The sequence below is a fragment of the Loxodonta africana genome, chromosome 16 (genome assembly GCF_030014295.1).
Source record: "Loxodonta africana isolate mLoxAfr1 chromosome 16, mLoxAfr1.hap2, whole genome shotgun sequence".
In the NCBI taxonomy this organism is placed as follows: Eukaryota; Metazoa; Chordata; class Mammalia; order Proboscidea; family Elephantidae; genus Loxodonta; species Loxodonta africana.
The window spans coordinates 24363592-24386925 of record NC_087357.1 but is presented as its reverse complement, the minus strand read 5'-3'; the positions used below and the strand labels follow the sequence as shown (position 1 = coordinate 24386925).

Here is a 23334-nt window from a genome sequence, read left to right as displayed (position 1 = left end):
AAATTGTTCAAATCTGTGATAATTAGGGCCAGAAATGCCCCTCCCTTAGCGGGATTCGGTATGGGGCTTCAGGCATTGGGTCACTAGGGTTGGTGTCAAAACCCCCCTCCCCCCTCACCTATATACCAGACCATACTAAGTCCTCAGTAATGTTTTTTGTATTTATGTTACTGGTAAATCGTAATTCCCGTATATCAATTTGTTTTTATCACTACTTCATTCTCAAAAAAGTTACTGATACAGGTTCACAAACACTGAATTACCACAATATTATAGCTAAAAAAAAAAAAAAGCACCAAATAATTTGACTAAATCAGTAACTATAAAAACACCAGCAGTAATGAAAATAAGGAGTGCTTGTAGAGCATGCAGAAAAAACCACAGGACTTGAAGCACCATTGTAAATTGGGTAATAATGACAGCTCTAACCAGAGCGTTCTAGAAGGTTCAAAAAGTAAATTAGCATAGCGTTTATCTTATAGGTACATTAACACATGTAAGCTGGCCTCACGAAAAATGTGTTTGTTATAACTAACTACATGGGTATTTTATTAAAAAATAAAAAATTTCTGCTGAAACACTGCACAAAATCTTTTTAGACAGTCATTTTGGTGCCATCTCCTCTGACAGTATCACTCAGTACAGTGGCCACTTCTCACCACCCCCATCCGTCTAGTGACTCCACTGGTTATGAGGACCCACTTAGGCGGCTATTTTGTTCCCTTCCTAGTACGTAATTTCAGAGCGGCCCAGACATCCAATTTCTCACCAAATAATTTTTCCTCTAGGACTGATATGGATCAGATATACACAGGGCTGCCCCATGTACCTGGTATCTTTGAGGCAATATTTTAAAAAAAAAAGTCATTTTTAATCCCACGCAGTAAATCTCTTTTTGCTGCACTTGTACAGGACCGCCTAGATTTATAGCAAATGGCAGAGCCGTAACAGCTCCCAGGGTATTAATTATCACATCATTAAAAGAAATTTTCCAGCCTTCGACAAGTCCCTTTCCGGCTGTCCTGCGAGCAGGTGGTTCAGAGCCAGTTTGGGGCGGGGGAGTGGGCGGGGCGGGAGTTCTAAGTTTGTTAAGCTTCTAGCGCGAGGGACAATAATGGAGCAGCAGAGATTCTGCACAGCAGCATTCCAGCTGTCGCCAGCGTTCCCGAGTTCGATGACTGGCGGCGTCCGCTCGGGAGTCCGCATTTTTAAACAACCCGGGATCACGTGGCTGCCAGCCCGCTCTGCAACTGGCCCTCAGAGTCTCACACTTGGCTTTGGCGCCGAAGCTTTCCCCCCATGTGGATGAGACCATTGACTCCACGCTCGGAGGGGGTACGGCCCAACTTCACGGCCAAAGCTTTCCCGAATGAAATTTATGATTAGGTCACAGGAAAGGCTCAGCCACGAACTTAAATAGTCAAATGAAATACACCGCACAACGCTGTAGAAGACTCGTTTTGCTAAAAAGAAAAAGCGACGTGACCCGAGCTCCTCCTACACTCTGTGGTGGCTGCAAGAGTGGTTTTGCCCGAGGCGCGGGCTCCGCCTCCACGGGCGCCGCCATTTTGTTTGGCTGGAGGGGAGTGAGCGGCGCCTTGGGGGAGGGGTCTCGTAGGCGCCTTACCTGACCCTACGGCCACCGTGCTGGTACTGCTCCGCAGGGAGGCCTTCTCCCTGGCTACGGCCGCGGAACAATGTACATAAAGCAGGTAAGGCCTGCGCACTCGCCTGGCCCGTCGCTGGTCCGTGAGGAACGCTCCTTGAGGCGGGGGTGTCGCAGTGCGACCCGCGGCCTCGCTCTTCTCCGCGCGAACGGTGGACCCAAGGCTGGACAGGGGCCTGTGGGGGAAGGGAGCGAGGTCCCGGCCTGCGAGCGTCCGGGTCGCGGGGCTCGGAGAACTGGGGCGCGCTCCTCTGCAGCCCGGCCCGCCCCACCCCCCCGCAGGGTCTCTTCTGAGGGAAGCGGGATCTCGGGGAGGCGTGGAGGGGCCGGCGGCGGGGGCAGGGGCCGAGCCGGGAGCGCTGGCAGAGAGGGCTCAGAGCTGGCTGGCGGCCGGCCCGGGGGCGGGAAGGGCAGTGCTATCCTGCAGAGATGGCCCCGAAGGAACCCTGTGGTGGGGGGGGGGGTGTGAGGAGAGTCGGTCTCCCCTGTCGGGGGCGCCCCTTGGGGTGTCGGCTGCAACCGGGGACCTTTCGGCTCCCGAATTTACCGGAGAAGTAAAAGGGGATCCTCATTCCTGCAGAAGGTGGAGCGCCTCACTCAGTTGTTCACTTCTGTTAAAATGGTCTTCCCGCGCAGGAGTCCACCACAAAGATGAGCCAATTCACGCTATTTGGGAAAAGGTTTTCTATTGGATTGTTGGACTCCAAGGACTCTTTTGGAATGTTTACTGGTTTTGGCTGGTGGTATGTTTGACTGAAGGGAGCGCTCACTGGGCTTGGAGTCAGGAAAGCTGGGACCGGTCTGCCTCCATGATACACTTTTACAATAGGATGTAATGTTGCGTGTTCCAGTCACGCTTACGCAGGGTACTTGAGTTTGAGAGTTCCTTAATAGGTCACTAATTATGATTCTTAAAAACAAAAAATTGGCAATGCTTACTGACAAAAGGAGTGTTTTAAAAAGATTTTTAATCTTCACTTTCCAAAATGAGTTTTTTTCTTATAGAAAAAAATGGAAAGTTTTCTAACTTGCGTTAAATGAGAAAGTAAAATGGAAAGAAATGTTACTTTAAAAAAAAAATTACGGGGAACCCCGGGTGGAAAGGGGAGGGTGCAGTCACATGGCAGGGATTGCAACCAATGTCACAAAACAATTTGTGTATAAATTTTTGAATGAGAAGCTAATTTGCGCTGTAAACTTTCCCCTAAGGCACAATAAAATTAAAAAGAAAAACAGTTACTTTAGAAATTATTTCTTTTTGTGTGCGTTCTCAAAAATATCTCTTTTACTTATTAGGTTATTATCCAGGGTTTTCGAAGTTATAGAGATCAAACAATTGTAGATCCCTTCAGTTCAAAGCATAATGTTATTGGTAAGTGTTCCTGGTTTACTAGATCAGATTTATGTATACAGCCATATAAATTCTGTCCATTCAAACCATGTTATTGGCTTGAGGAGACAGGAATTGTCTTTCAGTATTGCATGCATTTATCTGTTTGAAGTAATCTCTTTGTCCTTTATCTGCACTGATGAATTGCTTATTTTGTAAATTTAAAATTCTTGGGTAAAACAGTTATAAGTTACTCATTTTTATTTGAGTGACCTTATTTGTGTGAAAGTGTGTTTTAGTAGCTTAGATAACTATTTTTTAAATTTAGACTGAATGGAACTAAATTCAGTGTTTGAGCCATTCTGTTCTTGATATATGTCATATGCTTGTTAAAATGCTCACTGTTTATTTCACAGGTGATCATTCTTTAGTCATAAATTAGATTGTCAGTTTTTCTTTTCCTGTCATAATGTCTAAGAGCTTGGTGGGAAGAGTGTAAATTTTGGAGTATAATGGAATGGGGTTCAGAAATCCCAGTTCTGTTTGAAACTTTACTCTCTGAGAAGCTTCTGTTTTGTCAAAGTGGGACAATGATATCTCTTTCATAGGGCTGTTGGGAAGATTAAATGAGAAAGCATATATAAATGTAAGGAAAAAGGACTAAATAGTGATTGCCATTATACTATATTTAGTCTTCAGATTATATAATGCCCATTTTGCTGATACAGCCAATGAAAGTTTTCTGTCTGCTTAACTCGTAAAGGATAGATGAAATGAGTGCTTCTAAACACACATGCTGTTGACAGAGTTTTGTCATACAGTGTCCTCATTACTAGGTACGATTTATGTAGAAAATCAGTGGATGGTAATGTTCCCAGAAGACCCTGGGAGAATCATACTTCCTTTATTCTAATGTAATGGTTTTATCTGTGCTCCATACATTGGTTGCAACCCTGTAGTTGGAAATAAAGAAAACATGCTTTTCTTCCTGCTCCAGCTATTTTGAAAATTTAGTTAATTGAATTGATGTGCCATAAAGATAGCTTGGTTTTACTGGAATTTTGCTTACATTTTGATTATAGATGCTTTCTGATTTTCATCAATCAGAAAATCTCTAGAAATGGAGAAAAATGAACAATTACTAGATTTATATTATTTCTACATGTTATAAAACCACTTGCCATCAAGTCAATTCCAACTCATAGTGACCCTTTGGGGCAGAGTAGAACTGCCCCATAGGGTTTCCAAGGAGCGGCTGGTGGATTGGAACCGCAGACCTTTTGGTTAGCCACCAAGCCCTTAACGACTGCCACCAGGGCTCCAGATATGTTACACGGTAGAAATAAATACCTTAGTATTTCATTTGTATAGTTTTATAAATGACCTGTAAAATGACCATTATTTATCTAGATTGATTAAATTACTTCTGTAGACTCTACTCAGAAGTCTGTAGAATCTTCCGTAGAGGGTCAGTGAAAAAGAAGACGACCCTCAACGAGCTGTATTGGCATAGTGGCTGGAACAATGGACTCAAACAGCAATGATTGTGAGGATGGCACAGGACCAGGCAGTGTTTTGTTCTGTTGTACGTAGGGTTGCTATGAGTTGGAATCGACTCAACGGCACTTAAGAACAACAGTTTATTATTATTGTCTTAGCTGTTGTCAGAGAGCTGTGTTTTGCTACTTTGGTTGCAACACTAGCATTGTTGGTAGTCATTTTTACATAGGAAAATTGTCTTAAATGTTGTTTTAACTAAAACAAACCTGATACACAACTTTAAATATGTAACAACACATCCAGGTATCTTAATAATGTAAGAAAGACCAAAAGTCATTCATAGTGGTTGGCCCTAAAAAATATCTGGTGAAAGCATACCACTTAGATTGCTAAATGATTTTGTCTCAAAAAAAAAAAAAAAAAAAAAAAAAATCAGCAAGATATGAAGACAGGTATCTCTGAGCTGATCTTTAAATGTTTGGTGTATGTGCCAAACATAACTCTCTAAGGTTATTTTATGGTAATTATAGAGCATTATGGAAGAGCAGAAAAACTAAAGGAAGAAAATTTAAACTAATCCTTCTACCCAGTGATAGTCATTCTTAATATTAATGGTCTATACTTGTGTTAGCCTTGTTTTCCTAGAAAACAGAGCCTGAGGCAGGCTTAGCTGCCAACGCTTTAATGCGAGGTGCAGTCTGAGGGCAAGAGCGAGGGGAAAAGCTGATCACAGCTTTATAAAGAAGGCACAGCTGGTTTGTGGTCACATTGGATAATTTCCAGAAAGACTTTGTGGACCTGTCATGCTTTGGAACCGTCAAATGGGAAAGGAAGAAGAGGAATTTGTTTGCCGACCCCTGTCTTTCATTGGTCAAAGTTTACCACATCAGGCATTAATTTCCCCACTTCTGGATTATATTACTCCAGGGAGTAGCCTTTTTTTGAGTCTTTACAGATATGACCTGAATGCATCCCCAGGGCAGGCTGAAATAACCAGAGATGTTAGGGGCCTGAGGATGTCCACTGATAGGCAGCCAAGACCTGGATTGGGATGGGCGAATCTGGGGGGATATATATACTGGGTCTGCCTGAATATCTTTCCAGTCTGTGTACATCCGTAACTATCCCACTGCCACTGCCGTCGAGTCGATTCCAACTCGTCACAACCCTATAGAACAGTAGAACTACCCTATAGAGTTTCCAAGAAGCGCCTGGCGGATTCGAACTGCTGACCTCTTGGTTAGCAGCTGTAGCAGTTAACCACTATGCCACCAGGGTTTCCATCCATGAGTTTGCCCCCCACCTTTTTTTAATAAAAATGTTCATAGTGTAATCTGTTGGTAATCTATTATTTTTTTTCTTCAGAATAAATCTTGAGTATATCTTTCCTTATTACTCTTCAACATCCTTTAAAATAGCTGTATAATGTTCTACTTTATGGAGAAGAGTAATTCTAAAAGAGAATTAAAATTTTTTTTTCAGTTATTTATAAGTGGATTATTGCTTGAAATATTTAAGGATAAGTTATCTTTTTTAGCTTATTTGTAAATAATTTCAAATTTACAGAAAAGTTACACAAATAAGAACAGTACAGAGAATACTCCTATACCCTTTACCCAGGTTCGGCTATTCTCATTTTCCGTATTTGCTTTATCATTTGCACTTGCTCTCCCAATCCTTCTGTACACACACACTTTTTTTTCCCTTAGAGTAAGTTATGTATATCATAGTCCTTACCAGGCCCTGGAGAAGGACATCATGCTTGGCAAAATAAAGGGTCAGAGAAGAAGAGGAAGACCGTCAATGAGATGGATTGACACTGGCTGTAACAATGGGCTCAAGCATAACAACAATTTTGAGGATGGCGCAGGACTGGGCAGTATTTCATTCTGTTGTACATAGGGTCCCTGTGAGTTGGAACTGACTTGACAGCATCTAACAGTAACAGCAACATACGGTGGAAAATTGGACAACACCTTGACTGGGTGATCAAAAGTAATTATCACTAATAAGGAGTAGAGGGGCATCATGTGCCTCCAGATATCCTACCCTCAGGAGGACACATCACTTATTTTTTTCATAAATAACAATGTTCTAAAAGACAAAGGCTGTGTAAATGATTGTTGTTGTTAGTTGCCATTGAGTTGATTCTGATTCATGGCAACCCCATGTGTACAGAGTAGAACTGCTCTGTAGAATTTTCAGAGCTGTGATCTTTCAGAAGCAGATCACCAGGACTGTCTCCCAGGGCACCACTGGGTAGGTTCACATTGCCAACATTTTGGCTAAACCATTTTTGCCACCTAGCCGCCTATGGAAATAATTAAAAGAGACATGACAAATGCAATACCTGATCCTAAATTAGATCCTGCACTGGAGATTAAAAAAAAAAATTTCTATAAATGACATTTCTGGGTCAGTCAACCTAACTGGAACATGGGCAGCACCATTATATTAATGGTGTTGTTAGGTGCTGTCAAGTCAGTTTCAACTCATAGCGACCCTGTGTACAATAGAACGAAACACTGCCTGGTCCTGCACCATCTTCACAATTGTCATTCTTGAATGTGTTGTCGCAGCCAGTGTCAGCCTATTTCATTGAGGGTTTTCCTCTTTTTTGCTGACCCTCTCCTTTACCAAGCATGCTGTCTTTCTCCAGGAACTGGCCTCTCCTGATAACATGTCCAAAGTCCTTGAGATGAAGTCTTGCCATCCTTGCTTCTAAGGAGCTTTCTGGCTGTACTTCTCGTGAGACAGATTTGTTAGTTCTTCTGGCAGTCCATGGTGTAGTCAGTGTTCTTCACCAACACCATAATTCACAGGCATCAGTCCGAGGCTGGTTTTCTTTATTCATTGTCCAGCTTTCATGAGAGACAATTGAAAACACACCATGGCTTGGGTCAGGCGCACCTTAGACCTTAAAGTGACATTTTTACTTTTTAACACTTGAAAGAGGTCTTCTGCAGCAGATTTGCGCCATGCAGTATGTCTGTCGTCTAATATCTTGACTGCTGCTTCCTTGGGGGTTGATTGTGGATCTAAGTAAAATGAAATCCTTGCCAACTTCGATCTTATTCCGTTTATCACGATGTTTTTATTGATCCAGTTGTGAAGATTTATGTTTCTGTATAGTTACTGTTTTTCCCCGTGTAGCTAACAAGTAATTTCACGAGACACCTTAGGACTGTGCAAATACTGTGCTCCTCATCAAAATGTTCCGAGAGATTTAGCATTCTTCCCTTTATTCTGGTGGTTACACGTGATGAGTTTCCATGTCTAGTACTCCTTTCGCACTTAGCGCTTGGCGCTTAGTGTTCTACTATAAATAAGAATCCCGCTTCCTCCTTTATTTATCTTCTTATTGTCTGTATGGATTCATGGATTATTTTTCTTCTCAATGATTTATAATTCATTACTGTTCTTAGTTATGTTGGTGCTCCACTTTGTCTCAGGTTTGACCCTTTCAAGCTGGCTCGTACGTCTTCATTATATACCTTTTTATTTATTTATTTTCAAGTACTTCCTTACTTTCTGGCATAACGTAAATTATCTCTTTAGGATTTTACTTTGCATTAAAGGTGATAACTTAGAATTAGGTGGCTAATTTGTTCATGGTATTGTGGTTAATATAGAGATTGGCACAGTTATTCATGACTCTTAACTCTGAAATGCCTGCTAAGTAAAAAAAAAATTCAAATATTTATTAAATCAGAAACTTTTGATTTTTTTTTATGTATAGAATTGCTTATTTTGAAATTGAGATAGTTTTTTAAAAGTGCCTTATAGTTGTCTAGACTTGGCTCTGTGAGACTAAACGATATTATAGGGTTGACCATAAACAGTTTAACATGTGAACAGTTTGAGAATTTAAAATGATTACTTAAGTATATTAGAATGTTAGCAATGTGTGATTTTTAAATTGTTAAAAATACTTTCTTATTTATAATTAAACTAGAATAAGTATTGTGATGAACATAAATTATGAAGGCCAGGTATTATAGTTATTTCTATTAATTTTAAACAATTGGGAAAGAGCAAAAGAATAAGTTTCTTTAAAAAAAAAACTATCTGAAGTCTACAGGAGACTTATACTCAAATGGTGGGTAAAACTTTTGTTTCTTGGTTTCTTTTGTTTACTGCTCTGTTGTATTTAATTTTAAATATTAAGATACATGTTAGAAAGTTGAGTTTGTAAATTTTTTAATATTTGATAGTTTTAATTTTATTGGTTATTACAAAAAATAACATGTACTTTTTGGAAATTTGTAGTGGGCAGGAATGGATCTGGAAAAAGTAACTTTTTCTATGGTACGTATTCATTTTTAATTTCTAAATATATTAAGATCTGGGTATGTTAAGGCAATTTACTAAAATCATTCTTTTTTTGAGGTTATGTGTGCATGAAACCTAAGAAATACTTCTTCACACATGGGTACAGTTTAGAGAGTTTAGAGTCTAAAGATCTGACTTCTATTCTCTACCCAGTGACTTATTAGCCACGTAAGACTGGGCAAAACACTTAACCTCTGATTATTTTCTTTCACTGTAAAAATAGAGATGTTTGTCATGTCTACCTTAGATGGGTTTTGGAATCAAATGAAATAATACATATGAGAGTGGTTTTAAAACTTGAATTCATTATATAAAACTTATGTTTTATGTATTTGTAGCAATTCAGTTTGTCCTCAGCGATGAGTTTAGTCATCTTCGTCCGGAACAGCGACTGGCTTTGTTGCATGTAAGTGAGACTGCTTTAAGACATCGTTGTTAATATTATGTTATGTTATATATGTAAAAAAAAAATCATCAGTCTCAGTGGACACAATAATTTATTCACATGAACATGAAGTGTGTTATTCTACTCTAAATTTCAGCCTACTGTGTTAATGCAGGGGTCTCTGTATTCTGCTGTAAAATTTAGCCTGCTGTATTAATGTAAAGGAGTCCTGGTGGTGCAGTGGTTAAGCACTTGGCTGCTAACTGAAAGGTCAGTGTTTTGAACCCACCAGCTGCTCCACAGGAGAAGAGACCTGGCAATTTGCTCCTGTAAAGGTTTCAGCCTAGGAAACCTTATGGGGCAGGTCTGCTCTGTCTTATAGGGTTGCTATGAGTTGGAATGGATTTGATGGCACACAACAACATCATCATCAACATACTAATTCATGAGTCCCTGGCTGGTGTAAATGGTTAATATGCTCAGGTGTTAAGCAAAGGGTTGGAAGTTCAAGTCCTCCCTGAAGTGCCTCAGAAGAAAGGCCTGGCAGTCTGCTTCCAAAAAAGGTAGCCGTTGAAAACCCTATGGAGCAGTGTTCTACTCTGACACACGTAGAGTCTCCCTGAATAGAATTAACTTGACGGCAATTGGTTTGGTTTTATTAATGCAGGATAAGGGCTTAATTTCTATATAATTGTTAGAAGATAATTGTAGAATTAACCCATGGGTGGATATGTCCTAAATGTTAATGTAAATTAGATAATTATCTTTGTTAAAGATGTGATCTGATAAGGTTCTTAGAAGCAGGTTTGCTGAGGAAAAAAGAAGGGTTTGGGTTTGGGGATTAGCAACGTTGAGATACAGAACCAGAAGTTATGTGAAGGCACAGAGAAGCAAACATTGCAAACCAAACAGTATACAAGTTGTCTTTTGTTATTCTTAGCCATATTTGTACTTAGATAGTAATACCGCTTTCCAATGTGAAAGACAGTAAGTATACAGTAACGAAAAATTTTAGAATTTTCATTAGATAATTAAGACTAATGAGCTAGAGTTATTTTAGGATAAAAATTATAAAAGCCTATGTAATAAAATTATTTATTTCTTTTCTGGTTTGAATATAACTTGTAATTATTTCAAAGAGATTTTAAAGAAAGGGAGATTCCTCAGTGTATCTTGGCAACACTGTCTCTCACCCTTAAGAAGTTCTTTTTGTTTAACCATAATCTTTTTTTCCCTCAAGTTTAAATTCATAGCCCAGTAATCAGGACTGGTTCCCTATAGAAGAATCTTTTAGTTTTCTCAGACGGGCATTACAAGAATTAATAACCTCTTTGAGTATAGCTCTCCATTGTATTGACACACCACATAGTAATAATAGTTTCGAGAATCTTGGTATGTAGTGACTAGGTTTGGTCTAAGTGTGATAGAGGTTAGATGTGTGTGTTTTCATAGCAGATTTAAAACTACACGGAATGTCACAAATTAATTGTTAAAAAAATAAAAAACAATTCCAGTAATTATCAGATGATTTCTTAGGGTTCCTTTCCACTGTTAAGGTGACTCTGTAATAGAATAGTTTCAAGATGTTTTCGATATTAGCAGATAGGTAGAATTGCTATAATAAAGTGTTCTGCAGAGCAAGACCTAAGTACATCTAACTTTGACATCGCCTGTATATTTCTAAATTTTTTATTCAGAAGCAAAAGCTATTTGGTTGAGAACTGATGGGTTATCAAAATCCAGTGTCTGCTGTTTTGGCAGAAGAGCTTATACCAATCTGATAGAAGTGTTTCTCCATAGAGTTAGGTTTGGTACCATGCCCTGAAGTGTTGTTTTTTTTTTTTTTCAATATACTTTATTCTGATGAAGTTACAAAAGTAGATACAAAATATTTCTTTAAAAATACAGTTAACTGACTTAGAAAAATAGATAAATTTAAGTGTAAAGAACACTTAAAAATATTTTAGAAGGTAACCAAGACTAACTTACGTAAACTGTTTTTGATGTCAAACATAGAATGTTGTTCTATAGCAAGTCTCTATATAATACATTGGTAATCCATTTCAATTTACAGAATACTTGTTTGGAATAGAATTTGATAATGAGAGAAAATGCAAGTGAATTTTAATGCAGTTGCTTCAGTAAAATTACTGCCACCATAGGTAATATCATCCCTGTGACTATCAAAAGTCCTTTACTGTCTGAAGTACCAAAACTCAGGAAGTCTGAAAATGACTACTATTTTACCACTTTGCCAAAATTGACAATAGTGAAAATCAGATCCACTCACTGAACTGAATGTCAGGAAGAAGTAACATCCCTGTTGAAGGTGCTCAGTGTTTGGTATCTGGGCCAGCATTTTTCACTCACACTGACAGGAGACAGCACCTTTGACAAGGCAGGGGGAGCACCAGCACCATGCCTGGATCTACTTAGAAGCAAATTTCTAGTATTATACTTTCTGGGCCTGATTTGTTGATGCTTATGAGGTACTGATGCTATGCTTGAGAAGCTCCACTTTTAGCAGAACCTCACTGCTCAGAAAGAAGGTCGACAATAATCAGGAAACCTCAACAATGTTTGCAAAAGTTAAAATCACCACTGAGATTGTTCCTCTTGCCTCTGCACTACTAGAAAAATGGTCTCTGTTGTTAACAAAGTCATGGTGAATACAGACTTGGATTTCTTGAGTAACATTGGAGTGAGCCAGGGCTCTACATGTTTAAGATGAAATACTTTGTTAGCTGGCAGCCCTATGACATGACTTTATTCAGTCTGAAGAAGAATAAAGTATACTTCTGGCTGGTCAACACAAAAACTGGAAATCTCAATATTTAAACAAATGTCTACACATCACTCTCCTGAAAATGAAAGCACCATATGTTTAACTGCACAATTTAGCACTCTCTACCCCATGACAGTGATCAGGTGTGAGGAGCAGAGATCGGTTAGAGAGGACAGGACTTCGGATTAGGAGGGGAAGAGAAGTGGTGTTGTGGGACAGGGAACCTGGGTTAGCGCTAATCCTGAGCACTGGGGAGATAAATGAAAAGTGAGAGGAGCCAAGGACAAACTGATTTCTTTCAATTCTTATCAGGTTGGCCCTTAAGCCAAGTCAGAAGAGTGCCATCCTCTCCCCTTTCTCTAGTTTCCCTTCTACCAGACTCCCTGAACTTGAATATAAACAAATAATGTTAACACTACCATTCAGGTGCATTGTTTGTTATTTAAGTGAGATTGGCTTGGGAACCTGCTAACAATGTTTTTATTTTTAAAAAAAGGACTGAGTGGAATTGTGAATCTCAAATTACCAACAGACTTTTGATTTATGTTCCATTAATAAGTTGCCTTTACTTCTGTTCTAGTATGTGACCATCTTTGGTTCATTTTGGGGCATAGTCTTGAAGAGAGGGAGGATTTCTATCACCGAAGATAAATGGGGGAAAAATGGGGACCCCTTTGTTTGAGAATACTTGAATTATTAGAAATGATGATGAAAGTACAACCCTAGAATTGAGAAACATAAGTTCATTCCTTGTGGACATAGGAAATTAAAGCCAACAAAACTTAATATACAGTTGAGAGTAACATTCTAGGTGGCATCTAAAAACTGGCTTTCTTTTTCCTAACTGATCAATGTAAATATACAGAAAGGCTGACAGGGGCCTTTGGATAAGCTTAAAAACAATTGGTTGTGGAATGTGTCATACAGGGCTTTTTCTCTTTTTTTCATAAGTGATTATTCCACTCAAACGGTGATATATGCTTCCAGGCCAAATTAGATGAAATGTTTTATTTCATTTAAAATTCTGTATATAGTTAAGAATTTACTGAAGTTGAGTTATTAAGGATGGAGTTTCCTAACAATTCTTTTCTTCATAGTCTAGTGAAATAGTAAAAATAAATAGCAAAAAAACCCAAAAAAATTACTATCAAATTTAACTTTTTATCAAAGCCATCAGGAGGTTGGTAAGGACTCTGCAAACATCACAACTCTAAAACACAGAATGCTGATGAATTTAAAGATTTGCCTATCTGGCAAGTCTTCCAACATACCATATTTTTATATAAATAATGTGTGGCTAATATGTCTATTAGCCAGCCACTCCTGACCCCCCAGACATCCTCACAAGGCTGCTATGCCAATCCTCCTTCACATGTTGCTGTTTAAAAAAAAAAAAAAAAACTAGCATAGTGTGCCTAAGAAAATACCCCAGAAGCAGAGGGGAGGGAGTGGCTGGCAAACAAACAGAAGGTTGGCAGTGTTATTTGTGTAAAAATATAGTACTTGTGGCTCAACACATTTTAAACAACACAAAATCCTAGGAACCAAATGATAGAAAAAAAAAAGGCATTTTTTTCATTAAAGGAGGAATATTCTTTTTATCCCAATAGAAATTAAACCCAAGTTTTGCTACAAAAAAAATTAAAATAGGATACAACCCCTATTGGGGTTCAGTTCATCCTTTTGATATGAACAGAATGAATATATTTTTTTTTTACTTATTCTTCCAACTTTGTCTCCTTTAAACACACAAACACAAAAAGTAATACACAAAATCTTTTGCTGTGTTATAAAATGAGTATACCTTCGTGGTTTTTATTGTGGTTTTCCCTAAGTTCTCCTCATTAGGATAAAGTTCATGCATTTCTTCACTACCATTAACTCTCAAGTCAATAAAAACATACAGATGTTAAAAAAAAAAAAAAGAAAGGAAATTCAAAACAAAATAACTCAAGCACTCTTAGTACTTTCTTCCATTCATCTACCTGGAATTAGAAGGCTTTTGAAAAACAACATGAACGAATGTAGTGGCTGTGAGACCTAAGTTTGCCATAATTTTTTGGAAGTTTTCTTTCTCTTACCCAAAAGCTACACATTAAAATTAATTTTAATGAAGCATTTCAAAATAAAAATCTATAACATCATCCTTAGAAGCCTTAAACAAAATTATGACACACACAAACTCTAACAATTTGAGATAGGTTTATGTGTTGAGAAAATCCCAAATAAAGATTTAAAAATAAAGTCATTTTGGAAATAACATTGGTTGCTCCCATACCAGATATGCTATATGATGATTTAAATTGCAATCATGGATTTTGTAAAAATACACATATATATTCTTATCTGTAAAAACACTAGCATACAAATTTGAAACTAAAAGGTTATCCAAAGTGACACAAGTGTTCTAAATGTTAAGAAAACTTATAAAAAAAAATTTTTCTATTTGTAAAACAAGTTGATCTGAGTGTGTTGTTAGGAAATTTGCTCTGGAAACTTGTTAATAAATTACTGGTAGAAACTCTAATATCCATTATGCTGTCACCTGAAACAATGAATCATTTTCTTCAGCAAAAGAATTAAGTAAACTAATAAACTGTACGTTAGTCACTACAGAGCACAACCAGGTGTGACCCTGTGACAATAACAGGAGTCGTCACGCAGCACATCAGAGTTGGCTGTGTTCTTAGGGTCTCCCCCTGAAGCTACCAGGCCAACCTACCTTTGGGACAATTTTATCAGTAGACCTAGACAACAGGTGTCTTTTTATCCTGTTTTCTTAAAGTTTGTGTTAGTCATCTATAAGAGATTGCAATAAGACAGCCCTAACAGTAGATGAAGAAGATAGCTGTGTTCTAGAACAAACATTTATCTGTCTTTCGATCCAAGCTTCTCAATTCCTGAAGAGGTGTCAGCTCACTCCTAGCAATCAGATTAAACTCCTGTACAAAGAAAGTAAAGTACTTAAAAGAGGTGTTGAGGTGGACCTCCTCATGCAGCTGCATCACAGAATCAAAGTGCTGATGATAAATATGGACATAAACCCTGAACAGACGCTTTAGAATAGTCTTTGCGACAGACATAAAAGTCTTTGGCAAATGGGACACCAGTCTTAGAAGGAGAAGGAGTTTCATTGTCAAGCTGACCCTGAACCCAAGTCATCAAATAGTCACTGTATTTTGGTGCAGAACATTTGATTGGTTTTTTAGTATTAGTAATATCTGTCCATTGATACTCATATCGTGGACTTACAGACATGACTGGACAGCTTGCTTTAGTGCAGAATTCTGTAATCGTTCCATATAACATGTTGATCTAGTTGAAGAAATCCAGTGTTAACAGCCGTCCATTCATTGAGGTCCTGTCCTTCTGGCAACATAACAGCTTGTCTCAGATTCCCACTTCCTCGAGTTGCTTTCTGCATGTTTTGAGAGTTCATACTGATGAGACCCTTCTGGGGTATTCTTCTTTGGTTTGAATGTTTTAGAAGAGCAGCTGCTGAGGAGGAAGCTTATCTTCGGTCCACAGAGGGGAGGGGAGGGCACCATGCACTGAATTTTAAAAGCGTTTACGAAAACACTACTTAAACAGAAAATTTGTTTTTCTAATGTTTTAGGAGGGTACTGGTCCTCGTGTTATTTCTGCTTTTGTGGAGATTATTTTTGACAATTCAGACAACCGTTTACCAGTGAGTTATTGTTTTTTCTCTTTAGTAATGTTCAGTATTTTATTGATGCAGTTAATTTTTGAATACTTAGAAACATTTGTTTATAGTTGTACTTTAACTTTTATACTTGAACCTGTATTAAAATAACTATACAGTTTACGTAATGATTTTGCCATAAAATTAAAACGAACATTTTGGAAAACAGCAAATGGAAATATGCAGGCTCTTGTGAAAAAAAGTTTGTCCTAAGAATTGAATATTCATAGCATGTCCTTTGAGAGGAAACCCTGGTGGTGTAGTGGTTAAGTGCTATGGCTGCTAACCAAAGGGTCGGCAGTTTGAATCCACCAGGCGTTCCTTGGAAACTCTATGGGGCAGTTCTGCTCTGTCCTACAGGGTTGCTATGAGTCGGGATCAACTCGACGCCACTGGGTTTGGTTTGGTTTTGGTCCTTTGAGAGATAATTGAGATTTTATAATAGGGAAAACTTATGGTTAAGGAACTTTAAAATGACCTTATTGACTAAAAAGTTTCCTGCTTTTACTGTTAAATTAACTTTGCACTTTTAAATATTAGATTGATAAAGAGGAAGTTTCACTTCGGAGGGTAATTGGTGCCAAAAAGGATCAGTATTTCTTAGACAAGAAAATGGTCACGTAAGTATTTTTCTTCACATTTACAATTTTTTTTTACAAAAGGGTAAAAATATTCTTCTTGCCTCATACTCAGCAAGCCAGTATTTAAAGCGTGAACATAAGAATCGTAAGATTCTCTAAGGTTGATACAGTAGAACTTTAATGACTATTCTGTATTTTCCAATGAACAGGAACTAGACTCTTCGTATTTTGCTTATTGTTCGATGCTTTAAATTATTTATCTAACAAAAAATTCCAATGTTTCTCAACAGGAAAAATGATGTGATGAACCTCCTTGAAAGTGCTGGTTTTTCTCGAAGCAATCCTTACTATATTGTTAAACAAGGAAAGGTAAAAAAAAAAAAAATGCTCTTTTTTTAATAGGATTTGTTTTCTAAGTATATTCTTCACTTGAATGATGAGTTTGGTTTATTGATTATAGTGGTTAAATTGAAGCAAAAATGGACCTTATTTTATGATTTATTTTATGTTGAAGTAAGCATTATCTTTTTGTGGCTATAAAGTTCCAAATAAAGATCCATTAGAAAATAAGATAGAAATATTTCAGGAGAGTCGTTTAAGTGGATCTTGTTTTCCTAGTGACCTGTAATATTCACTATATTCTATGAGACATTTTTGGTTTGTGGAAGTCATAAGAATCATATTTAAGAATATTATGGAAATTCCATAAAAATCACATTGGAAAAAATTACTTTCTAGAATTAATATTAAATTACTTTATCATAGAATTAAAACACTGAAAACCAAAAATAAAAACCAGTTGCTGTCAGGTCAATTCCAACTCAGCAACCCTGTAGGACAGAGTAGAATTGACCCATAGGGTTTCCAAGGAGTGGCTGGTGGATTTCAACGGCCAACCTTTTGGTTAGCAGCCAAGTTCTTAAACTCCTATGCCGCCAGGGCTCCAAAACACTGAAAAGTTTGTATTATCAGAAATCTGTAATAATGGTATGAATTATTTTCCCTTACTGAGATTGTATTCTTTACAGCAGCTAAACTATAAACTTAAGCTAATTATTTTACTACCCCCTGTATATTTTGAACTATCTCTAAGATAGTTTCTTTTTTTAAAAGCTTACCCTGAGATGCCCTAGTAATTTTCTGAAGTATATTTTATCTGAGGGGGTGAGATGAGAACTAGAGGAGAATTCTCAAAGAATGTCCAATTCTTACTTCATATTGGAGACTTTTTTAGGTATGTGTTGGAAAGTCATCATTCAGAAATCTTAGGAAAAGTATGGGGTTTTACTTTTGGGAAATGTACTGAAAGAACAGATTTTTGAGAAGACCTTTACTGTTTGTGGGAGATAAATTTTTTAAAAAAAGGAAGTTAATTTGGAAGAGCTATTATCCGAGTCTTACCTCCTTATCATTTTACATAAACCATCCATAGCTACATCATCTAAAATAGCACTGCCTCCTTTCAGTACGCTATGTGCTTTATTTTCTTATTGTTTTTTTTCATGACACTTATGCTACACATTAACAATGTGCTTATTTTCCTAGAATATAAGCTCCATGAGGGCAAGACCTTTCCTGTTTTGTTTATTGCTATATTCCCAGTGCCCAAAAAGGTGGAACATATGTGGTAGCCATTCAGTAAATACTTCTTGAGTGGATAAATTGAATGAATGAACATATTTAATTGGGGTACCCAGTGATGAGGATTTAAAGGGTGATTATTCTTTGATGTATATACTTTAGATAGTATTTTCTTAGCTCAGAAATGGTTCCCCTTTTATATAAAAGTGTTAAGACTAACTTTCACCTTAGTTTTTTAATGAAACTGATACTTTTGACCTTTATTGCTTGCTATTTATTGTTCATTGAGCTTTTGTTATTTATTCACCTTTTTGCTTGTTATTTCCGCTGCATTAAGTTGCATCTCACTTAGGTTGCCACTCTCTCTTTTTGCCATACATTTTTTGCCATGCATTTTAAAATGAGATTTTAAAGGATGGCGCAGTAGTTAAGAGCTCAGGCTGCTAAGTAAGGGTTCGGCAGTTCGAGTCCTCCAGCCATTCCTTAGAAACCCCACGGGGCAGTTCTGCTCTGTCTAGTAGAGTCGCTATAAGTTGGAATTGAATCGATGGCAACAGGTTTGGTTTTTTCTTATATTATTTCATTTAATGCTCACTACCCCTGTAAAGTAATTATTTTTATCTATCTACATTTAAAGTATACCACTTTTGTTATATTTTAATTGTATTATTACAGGTTTTAAAAATTTGCTGTCAATGATAGTTCACTCTTGTAAAAATCCTTTGTTCTTTTAAAATGGAGCTCTTTTATACCTTATCATCTTGACTATGATAAAGTGATAGTATGGATACTCCTCCATTTGTAAGTTAGAGTTTTTCATAAAGGAGGCTCATAAATATATCAATTCCATTTCTATTTTATTTGGTAAATTCCATTTAATTAGAGGAGGTACAGTATGTAGGGGTATGTGCTATACAAATTATTTTAGCTAACTCATAGTCTACTTAAAACATAAAGAAGCGAGCATATGAATATATGTACTAAAATCCTTTTAAGCTAAAGAGCTTTCTGTAGCTATTCAGTAATCATTTCTTTAAATTTATAGATCAACCAGATGGCAACAGCACCAGATTCCCAAAGACTAAAGCTATTAAGAGAAGTTGCTGGTACTAGAGTATATGATGAGCGAAAAGAAGAAAGCATCTCCTTAATGAAAGAAACAGGTAAAACAAATGTGATTACACTTTCTTTTTCTTTTGGGCAATTACTTTGTCATCATGTTGTAACAGTTAAAAAAAAGTTACATCTTTTATATATTCTCAGGAGTATATTGTATGATAATTTGCTTATATACTAAATGGAGAGAAAATTAGTTTGAGGCAGTTTAAGTTTTGAGATTTCCAATAATTCGTCTCTTTGAATAAAGAAGTGCAACTGTTAGATAAGAGTGCCTTTGCAGGTCAGCTGTTTTGTGCTTCTAGCTTCCTCATCATTGTTAGTGAGGACTACAAATTTGGATGCATTCCTCAAAAAAAAAAAAAAAAATGCTGGATTATCAATTGGCATTACATTTTAAGTTGCTCAGAGCAAGTAATTGTAAAAGTTTGAACTTGGAATCTTCATTCATACATTTATCATGGAAACCTTGCTTTGCTTTTTAAGTGCGCTGTCATATCCTGGCTCAGAGTCAGTCCTGGGTTCAAAATCTGACTAATTAACTAACATTGTGATCTTCCATACCTGTACAATCCTATCTCGTAGTTTGTGTTGACGAACAAAGGGACGGAGTACCACTCTGGCTGGAGGGTAGTAGGTATTCAATAGTTGGCAGCTGTAAATAATGTTTTTAATAGAAATTGAGAATCAGTAATACTGACAGTGTTAATGAATTTTTTTTTTAATGTTGTGAGACGGCACACTGGCTTGAAAGGAAGCTTAAGATGAAGGACCTTACCACATGTAATATCAAAATTATTGTCATTGTGTTCTCTGATACTTTTCATAATAAAGCATCTTAATTGCCATTTTAGTATCTTAAGTTTGGTTACCACATAATATCAAAGAAATATTCCTAAAGTTCTTAAGATTAAATTTAATTCATGGTTTATTTGAGAAGTGATAGTATTACATAAAAACTTTATTCAACTCCCCTCCCTCTCCATTTTTTTAAGAGGGCAAGAGGGAAAAGATCAATGAATTATTAAAGTACATTGAAGAGAGATTACATACCTTAGAGGAAGAAAAGGAAGAACTAGCTCAGTATCAGAAGTGGGATAAAATGAGACGAGCCCTGGAATATACCATTTACAATCAGGAGCTTAATGAGACCCGTGCTAAACTTGATGAGGTAAATTATTTACATTTGCCACTTTAATTTTATTTTTATGAATATGTTGAACCCATGCTGTGTTTATACTTTGCAATGATTTTAAATAGAAATTTAAAAATAAAAGTTATCGGAACGAATTAGTTATCAAATGTTTTTATTGCAGTTTATTCAAAGGAAGATGCCTAGACTCATGTGTTCTTAATAGTTGTGTCTTAAATATAACGGGATGATGGTGTCAGGCAGTCCAGGCTAAGAGGAAAGCCACCTTTAAAGCTCCTTGGATTTTTTTTCCTTGACTTTGTAAAATATATTTTGTAGTATTGCTGACATTTTGTACAAAAAATTGTTTTAGGTAATGGTAATGCTTAAAACTATAGGAGCTATCTATTTGGAGAAAACCATTAAACTTTTTTTTTTTTTTTTATTTTAATGGAGCCCTGGTGGGACGGTGGTTATGCGCTTGCCTGCTGACAGAAGGGTTCATGGTTTGAACTTACCAGTCGCTCTGCAGGAGAAAGATGTTCATTTGCTTCCATAAAGATTTATAGCTTTGAAAACCCAATCGGGCAGTTCTGCTCTGTTCAATAGGGTCGTTATAAATCGGAATTTGACTTGAAGGCAGTGTGTTTTTTTTTTTTTTTTTTGGAAAAACATTTAAATGAATGATTACTTTTAGTTTATTTTAACAGATATGATAACATATTTTTATTAGGTATTATGAAATAATAAAATGGGTCAGAAATGGTGCTTGTTTGTGTTTTTTTCCCCCAGCTTTCTGCTAAGCGAGAGACTAGTGGAGAAAAATCCAGGCAATTAAGAGATGCCCAGCAGGATGCCAGAGATAAAATGGAGGTAAAGTGATAAATCAGCCTGAGCATAGCTTGTAGTTTTTTATCTCAGTAAACCTTTTGTACCAGAATTATGGAATGGGAACCACAAGGGGGAGTCACAGAGATTGAGTACTGGAAAGACAGAGGAGTACCAAAAGTTTAAGGGAAAGAAGAGATAGCATTAATTGTGTCAGAATTCTGCTATTGCACTTTAAATTGCATGACTCATTTCTGTTTCATTCTTTTTGAATAGGATATTGAACGCCAAGTTCGAGAACTGAAAACAAAAATTTCAGCTATGAAAGAAGAAAAGGAACAGCTCAGTGCTGAACGACAGGAGCAAATTAAGCAGAGGACTAAGTTGGAGCTTAAAGCCAAAGATTTGCAAGATGAATTGGCAGGGAATAGTGAGCAAAGGGTAAGTTAAAATGCTGAAACTGTTAAGTGGGAACTGCGAAGACAGTGCTTTCTGTGACTGGTGCGTGCTTGAATTTTTTTGTAAAAGATTTGGCAAATTAAAATAGCTTGCACTGAAGTAGCAGTTCAGTCCTATCTGTTTCTTACATTGAAAAAAAAAATCTGGTTTTATGTTGCAGGTGCCATTTTCTCATAAACTTTTTTTATGAACCACGTTAGGTTTATAAATTAAGAAAAAAATTATAAGCAGATTTAATTTTTACTCACCTTGATTTATTTACAGAAACGCTTATTAAAAGAGAGGCAGAAGCTGCTTGAAAAAATAGAAGAAAAGCAGAAAGAACTGGCAGAAACAGAACCTAAATTCAACAGCGTAAAAGAAAAAGAAGAGCGAGGCATTGCTAGGTCTGGGATTTTTCACCAATATTTTCTACATAATTCCTGTATGGAATGTGTATAGTTATGGATTAAGAAGGCACTAACACAGTAATTAAGGGCAAAAGATAAATGTTCATTTGAAAAAATAATAGCCAACTTTAAACTGCTGTGGGCCTAGAGTTATTGTATGCATATTATCTACATTATTTCTACTCACAAGCTGTAGGAGATTGACATTATCCCCATTTTAAATTCAACAAACTTGAGGCTCTGAGAGGTTAAGTAACTTTCATAAGATAAACAGCTAGATGTTGTTGGGCTTTTTAAAACGTGCATAATGTTTGTGCTTTTTTTTTTTTAAACCTAAACGGCATCTCACTGTATGTGTCATTCTGTGACTTTTATTTTTTTACTCAATGCTAGACTTTTTTGTATCTGTTTATATATTAGACTTGGCAACGTTTGCTATTTTCACATTAATTTAGTATATTATGTTTTTACACCTCTTACATTGTTTTAGTGAATTGCCTGTTTATCATCTTTTGTCTATTTTTTTCTTATGGGTTTTTTTTATAGGAATATTTTATGTAATCTGAACATTAATCTTTGTTCTGTATATTGTAAAATATTCTGTCTTTTTATGGCCTTTTAACCTTTATAACCTAAAACCAAACCCACTGCCGTCGAGTCGATTCCGACTCATAGCGACCCTATAGGACAGAGAAGAAATGCCCCATAGAGTTTCCAAGGAGCGCCTGGCGGATTTGAACTGCTGACCTCTTCGTTAGCAGCTTAACCACTACGCCACCAGGGTTTCCTTTTAACCTTTATAGTGTCTTTTATTGTAAGGAGTTGAAAATGTTTATTTAGTCAAATACAGTTGGGCCATTTTTGAAAGTTCTTGAGATGGGACACTAGAACTAAAAGTCTAGATGTACTGACAAACTCAGACCTGGTGTGAGCATGGGGTCTGCCTGAAATTTTTAGGGTATAGGTATGGCTATTCTACCTGACTTTAAAAAAAAACCAAACCCGTTGCCGTCAAGTCAATTCAGACTTATAGCATCCCTATAGGAAGAGTAGAACCACCCCACACAGATTCCAAGGAGCATCTGGCAGATTCGAACTGCTGGCCTCTTGGTTAGCAGCTGTAGCTTTTTTTTTTTTTAATTTTATTGTTTATTATTTATTTATTTTGTTAACTTTTATTGAGCTTCAAGTGAACGTTTACAAATCAAGTCAAACTGTCACATATAAGTTTATATACACCTTACTCCGTACTCCCACTTGCTCTCCCCCTAATGAGTCAGCCTTTCCAGTCTCTCCTTTCGTGATAATTTTGCCAGCTTCCAACTCTCTCTATCCTCCCATCTCCCCTCCAGACAGGAGATGCCAACACAGTCTCAAGTGTCCACCTGATAGAAATAGCTCACTCTTCATCAGCATCTCTCTCCTACCCACTGTCCAGTCCCTTTCATGTCTGATGAGTTGTCTTCAGGAATGGTTCCTGTCCTGGGCCAACAGAAGGTTTGGGGACCATGACCGCTGGGATTCCTCTAGTCTCAGTCAGACCATTA

At 37.0% G+C, this 23334-nt stretch overlaps 1 protein-coding gene and 1 pseudogene across 1 annotated transcript in view; one reads left to right on the top strand and one right to left on the bottom strand.

Moving 5' to 3' along the window:
• The first annotated feature begins 1553 nt into the window (after positions 1–1553).
• SMC3 (structural maintenance of chromosomes 3) overlaps positions 1554–23334 on the top strand; it is a 46401-nt gene continuing 24620 nt past the window's right edge. The window contains exons 1-12 of the mRNA XM_003409121.4: positions 1554–1712; positions 2963–3038; positions 8766–8804; positions 9167–9234; positions 15615–15686; positions 16242–16321; positions 16573–16651; positions 18909–19026; positions 19975–20150; positions 20904–20984; positions 21216–21380; positions 21663–21784. Coding sequence (XP_003409169.1) covers positions 1698–1712; positions 2963–3038; positions 8766–8804; positions 9167–9234; positions 15615–15686; positions 16242–16321; positions 16573–16651; positions 18909–19026; positions 19975–20150; positions 20904–20984; positions 21216–21380; positions 21663–21784 — 1091 coding nt within the window. The 5' untranslated portion in view covers positions 1554–1697. The remainder of the gene's footprint in view (positions 1713–2962; positions 3039–8765; positions 8805–9166; positions 9235–15614; positions 15687–16241; positions 16322–16572; positions 16652–18908; positions 19027–19974; positions 20151–20903; positions 20985–21215; positions 21381–21662; positions 21785–23334) is intronic.
• LOC104845814 (MOB kinase activator 1A-like) lies at positions 14388–15546 on the bottom strand (annotated as a pseudogene).